Source organism: Xiphophorus couchianus, chromosome 8 (assembly GCF_001444195.1).
Source record: "Xiphophorus couchianus chromosome 8, X_couchianus-1.0, whole genome shotgun sequence".
In the NCBI taxonomy this organism is placed as follows: Eukaryota; Metazoa; Chordata; class Actinopteri; order Cyprinodontiformes; family Poeciliidae; genus Xiphophorus; species Xiphophorus couchianus.
The window spans coordinates 7367550-7373581 of record NC_040235.1 but is presented as its reverse complement, the minus strand read 5'-3'; the positions used below and the strand labels follow the sequence as shown (position 1 = coordinate 7373581).

At 37.3% G+C, this 6032-nt stretch overlaps 1 protein-coding gene across 2 annotated transcripts in view; it reads left to right on the top strand.

Annotated features, from left to right (window-relative positions):
• Window positions 1-1572: 1572 nt before the first annotated feature.
• Window positions 1573-6032, top strand: part of stxbp1a (syntaxin binding protein 1a) — a 28818-nt gene continuing 24358 nt past the window's right edge. For both annotated transcript variants that reach the window (XM_028025365.1, XM_028025364.1), the window contains exon 1: window positions 1573-1741. In XM_028025365.1, the coding sequence (XP_027881166.1) occupies window positions 1705-1741 (37 nt within the window). In that variant the 5' untranslated portion in view covers window positions 1573-1704. The remainder of the gene's footprint in view (window positions 1742-6032) is intronic.

The window sequence follows — 6032 nt, the reverse complement described above, 5'->3', positions numbered from 1 at the left end:
AACATTTTATATTTTTACTGGTTTTACAGCTTCACTGATTAACGGTCATGATTAGATCTATGAGCTCTGATTTTAGGCTGTAACATTTAGTTAATGTGGTGTTGAAGTTTCCCTTTGTGTGCTTAGATCAACAGACAGCATACCTGCTGATGGGGTTATGAAAACGGGGTTCTGCTGCCCCCTTGTGGCGCCGTTCAGAACTACAGTCTAAAATCTACTAAGAGTTTCTAATGCGATATTAGCCAAAAACAACTCAAGTAAAAGTACAAAGATATTTGGTAAAAAAGTCTACTGAAGTACTCAGTAACTGATCAAATGATCAATCATTTATTATTTAAAAATTACATCATCAGACAGAACAAAACATAAAGTTAAGTGGAGATTTTTTTATTTTAAGAACCAAAATGACAATAATTCATATAAGGAACAAAAATAACAAAGTCAGGCAAAATAAAATGTTTCTCTCAATAAAAAACTTGTGAAACTTTAACAGAAACTGCAGGTGTGTGTCTGTTTATGGTGAATTTTTGATTAAAACATGTTTGTTTTTCATTCAGTGGGTAGAAAATCCAGAAGTTTTACTTAAATAAGAGAATAAATACTTCATAATAAAATTACTCAAGTAAAAATATAGTGTAGTAAAAGTAAAATAAAGGTAGATTTTCTTTCCCCCCCAAAAGTTAATTAAGTATTGAGTAAATGTTACTAGTTACTACCCAACTCTGAATATTAGTAATATTTACTACATAAGTTACAAAGAAAATAATTTATAAAACTGGGTGGATACATAAAACAGGTAAAGATCCCAATGTCTCCTTTAAACCAATTTCTTTTGCCTGATTTTATTTATGTAAATTATTTCTATTTTGATCGATGAAATGACAAAATTTCCACATAACTTAATATTTCTGTCTGATTATGTAATTTGTTAAATGATTAATGATTTGATCAGAAAAAAATGTTTTTCTGTTTAATTAAAAAAAAGCCAACTCAGTAGTTTCTCCTCCATATTGTGGCGCCCGCTCTGCTACGGCGCCCCTACATGTCACATGTGCGTCACTTTAATTACTTGACAACTTTTTTCCTTCTACATAATTTTCCACGTTATTTTTTATTTTATTTTGAAACAAGAATAATACAATTTCAACACTTTAGACTACATTTGTTGTGAATTTGGTGCTATATAAATAAACAGAAAAAATATTATTTTCTGTTAAATACAAAAAATGCCAACTTGAAATAGTTTGTGGCGCCCTGTGTAGTGCAGCGCCCACATTCTGCGCCACTGCTCTTTCATTAGTTGAATACTTTTTTCCCCTTTACTTAATTGTCCATATGTTCGTTTTTGTTTTATTTTAATACCTAAGAATATAAATAAAATATCAGTTTTTCAAATTTAAGACATTTCTTACAGCAGATTCTCTGTATTTACGTCTTTAAACGAGTTTTTTGTTGCTGCATCGGGATAAAAGTCTAATTTTGGACAGTAAAAATGTTGCGCAGGCGGTGTTGGTGTTAATTAGGGTAGCTGGGTTTCATGATCACGCATGTCACGCAGTCCCGGCTGTCTGGTGGAGGAGGGGGGCTGTTGCGGGAAGGGTGCGCAGTGACGTTTCCAGCTGGAGACTCCTCCGCTGCGGTGAGAGTCGAGCAGAGAGGAGGGAGGAGGCGCATCGCTCCGTGCGGCAGGCAGTCGGCAGCATCATGGCACCTATCGGATTAAAGGCGGTGGTCGGAGAAAGTAAGAGTTTATCCTGTTCACGGCGCTTTATCGGGCTGGTTCTGGTGAAAATCTGCCGCTGCGCTTCGTGCAGCAGCGGATGTTTGGATTTCAGCGCAGGCCGCGGGTCTTCATGAGGATGAGGAGGATGATGATGATGGTGCTAAATCGCTTGTGTAGCTCAGATCTCCTGCATGGGAGCTGATGCGCTGCTGATGCGCAGAAACCCGTGAACGTAATTATTAGCTCTAATTACTTACTGGCTTCATTTTGAAGCGAGGAAAACATCCAAACGCGGCTTAACAGCCAATCGGCGATTTTATATCATCAATAATCTGCAGTGACGTTTGACTGAAGGTGTTAAATGAATGAAATATGGCGACCCGCGGGTTTCCCTGATCACAGCAGAGCCTCACCCTCTGATGGAGCAGCAGTCGTTGCGTAAAAACAACCCAGCTCGCTCGCACGGATTGTTGCTTTGTTCATCCTCAGTGACGCATCGGGGCGTAGAGGAGGAAGCTGCGCGTTATGTGCGATTTAAGAGGCGATGCTTTGATTAGACCCCGTCTGCGGGCCGTTCAGGGCTGGATGTTTGGTGATGGAGGCGCCGCTCGGTGCAGGCCTGGATAACGGAGGTCATTAAAAACAGAAGTGGGTTTGCTTTCATTTGCTGCAGCTTCGTTGCTGTGGATGCAGTGCAGGATTTGCTCCATTTGTCCAAATGATCAGAATGAAGAGCTAAAGGCAGGAATGCACTGGAAATGTTTATTATTTATTTATCTTCTTATTTAAATTCAGTCTTGATGTCCTTCACACTCTGCTGGAAGGGTTTTCAAAGCACATACAACTGTTAAATATACAAAATGCAGACTTGAAATCATTTTTTGGCGCCCCCTGTAGCGTGGCGCCCCTACATGTCGCATATGGTCCATTCCATCTTTTTGCGTCATGATACTTCAAAAACCTGCAGCTCCATATTTTAATAGTTCAAATATGCCTTAATATTTATTAATACTCACAGTATAAACCAGAACTAAAATATCAATACCAAATCAATATCTGATCAATACTAGCATGATTAGATGGTTTAGTTTGAGATTCCATTTTGAAATGTTATTTTCTTTTTCTATTGTAGTTTCTAATTTCTTCCTCAAATCATTTTGTTTTGATTTTCTTTCAAATTCTAAGTTTTTTGCTCTTTATTTGTTTTATTGTTTTAATAAAACTTTGTAAACGTCTATAAACTTTGTGCAAATTTAAAAGTTTTAGCAAAATAACTCATAGGAAAAAACAGAAAAACATCTAAATATCAAATGTTTGACACATCCAACATAAATTAATACCTAAATATTCAGTATTTCTGGGTTTTCCAACTTACCAGCTGCATTTTATGTTGAATATTTAAGAAATATTTTATAAAAAACAAATTTTCTGTGAATTTTTAGTAATGTTCCACAGAAAAACTGCAAATACTGAACCAATATTTCTGTTAGCTGCTTCTTTGCCACTTTTTTTGGTACTTTTTCCCCATAAATCCTGATACAGCAAATAAAATACTTCAGACCCGTCTTCGTCTCTCTGGAGGAAGATCTGAGTCAAAGATGGCGGCAGAGTCAAAACGAGTCAAAATTAGATTAAAAATCAAATATTGGCAGCTGGTACTGGTACATGACTGGTGCGTCTTTAGCTTTTCCTTCCAAATAAAACAAGTATTTTTGTATATTTATGGCTTATTAGATGTTTAATAGGATTTCTGTTATTATCTTACTGGATTCATACAGTTTGTACTGTTTTGGTTGGAGAAATACTATAAGTGCAATAGATGCCTAATGTTTCACTTTTGGTACAGAGAAAAACTTAAATCAGTTATTTTTTAAAAAGTTTAGTTTGCCTATAAATATTAATACACACATAGAATAATGTTATATTTCATTAAACACATCAGAGAACTCTGTAGTTTTTTAAATTTTTGTTTTGTGTAGTTTAATCCTTAGGAGAAAAAAAAAAATCAAAATTAAAATTGTAATCAGGTGATGAAACCTCATCAGAAACAGCTTGTGTCCAGGATGTGTGTGGTCTGCAGAGATGCTACCTTTGATGTAGTCCTTATCCAAAAGAAGAACAAATAAAAAAACTGTTGTGATTCTTTATAATTTGGAGCAGAGGTGTCCAAACGTTTGGTCACATGGGCTAAAATCAGGTCAAAAATATTCTCAGGCCAAAAAGCTAACAAGATATTTCAATAAAACAAACTAATCCAATCACATATTTGCTCTGTTTAAAGAAAAGCATCCAGTTTGCACAATATTTGGGAAAAAAGCAAACATAAAAATGTAGTTTATTCTCAGCACAAAAACAGGATTTGGTTCACTTTTTACTGTATTTGGTGAAGTTTAATAAATTAAATTTTGCTTTAGCGTAAAGGTTACTGGATAAATGTCGTCAGATTTACTATAAAATTAAAGAAAATTCAAAATTTTTCTTTTTATTTTGCTTTGTATCTTTTATTTTTATTATCTAAAATTAAAAATAAAATCACCATCTCTGTTAACCTGCATTGCAGGGCCGTAGAAGATCAGTCCGGCGACCGCAAATGGCCCTCAAACCGCACTTTGAACACCCCTGATTAAATCTCACCATGATGTTAAACATGCAGCTTAACAGCAGATCAGTTCCTTAAAATAATTTCCTTTCCGCCCTCATGAGCGGCGCTTGTGGCTCCATCTTTAATGATTTAAGCTGCCAAATACATGAGCGCCGAGCCGTGTTGAACATCGCGGCGGCGGGCCGCACCTGCACCCTGCGACGGGATTGGTGGAGGTGGAGAGGGTTCCTGCTGCAGCCAGGAGGAAGGAGGGAGGAAGAGGAGGAGAGAGGGGGGAAGGGCAGCAGGCGGAGGCTCCCCTCCCCCCATCAGATGCAGGAGGACGAGGAGAGGATGGAGAGATTAGACTCTCCTGATTAGAGCTGCAGATAATAATTGATTCTTTGAATTTATTCTTCGTTACTGTACATGTTCAGTGAGATTAAGTGCAAAAATGTAGGAAATATAAACAACATAAACTACAATTTCTTTGTTTATTTTGTTTCTATTAGCAGAAAAAAACTGGCTAAGGTAAAATATATATCTATGTTTTTTTCTCTCTAAGTTTAGTTTTTCACATAAAAATGCAAATATTTCTTACAAGATTAACAAAATGTGACAAATATAACAAAACATAGCTACCTAGCTAGAAATAACAGCTAGTTAGTTAGCTAAACCTTTTGACTTTTTTACTATGTGAACATTTAATTTGTCTCTGGTATATTTTTTACTAGATCCAAGCACTGACTGTGTCCTAAATGATAACTTTAGTTTTCATATCTATAGATAACCACAAATCTAAATATGCTGTTTTATTTACTACCACAGACACTCAGTGAAGCTTCTGTGCTAGAAAACTGGGCTGAACCACATTCAGTCAGTCCAGATTACAGTCAGCCTGACAGCAGAGCTGGGAGAAACAATCATCCTCACATTTCGTCCTTTAACCCAGATAAACTCAGAAACTCTGCTGGTTCCTCAGAAAGCAAGACTGAGATTATATAATCTGCATTTGAAGAGATGGATGTTGGAAAGTGAAGCACATCTAAAATAATGCTGCACAGAAGCCACCCACTGACCTTGGAGGCGTCACTGAACCAAAGCAACACACACACACACACACACGTCCAAACACACACACGTCCAAACACACACACACACACACGTCCACACCCACACACACACACACACACACTCGTCTGGCTCCAGTGTGTGACGCAGTTCCCCTCTCTAAAAAACAAACAAGGAATACGCTGCTCTGAAACATGCAGTCACAAATAAATCCATGTCTGTGTACCTGCAGAGCATGAAGAGCTCTGATTTATGTTGAGTCTGGAGCTCCAGCACATTTGGTCAGCTGGTTTTACCGCTGTACAATGGCTGCTGGAAAAGACAAGAGTTCTGTTGTTGACTTACAATCCAGAAACCTCTTGCTGCATTCTTGTTGGTTGTGCAGGAGGCTCCACCTCTGCTTTTCAAAGATGTACGGCGGTGTAATTGCGCAGCCATTTTCTCGTTGAGTTGGGGGGCGTGGCCAGCAGCAGCTTGTTTGGATTTAAAGTGACAGGACATCCTAAAACAGCTACAATCTCTTCATCTAAGAATGATTTTGTCTCCCAAAAAATGTAATGATCATGTTTTGTTTAGGCCGTAGATTTATTCTAACTTGGAAGCAAAATAATTCACCTTGAGGATTTTGCTCTCTGACCTACAAGTGGAATTTTAATA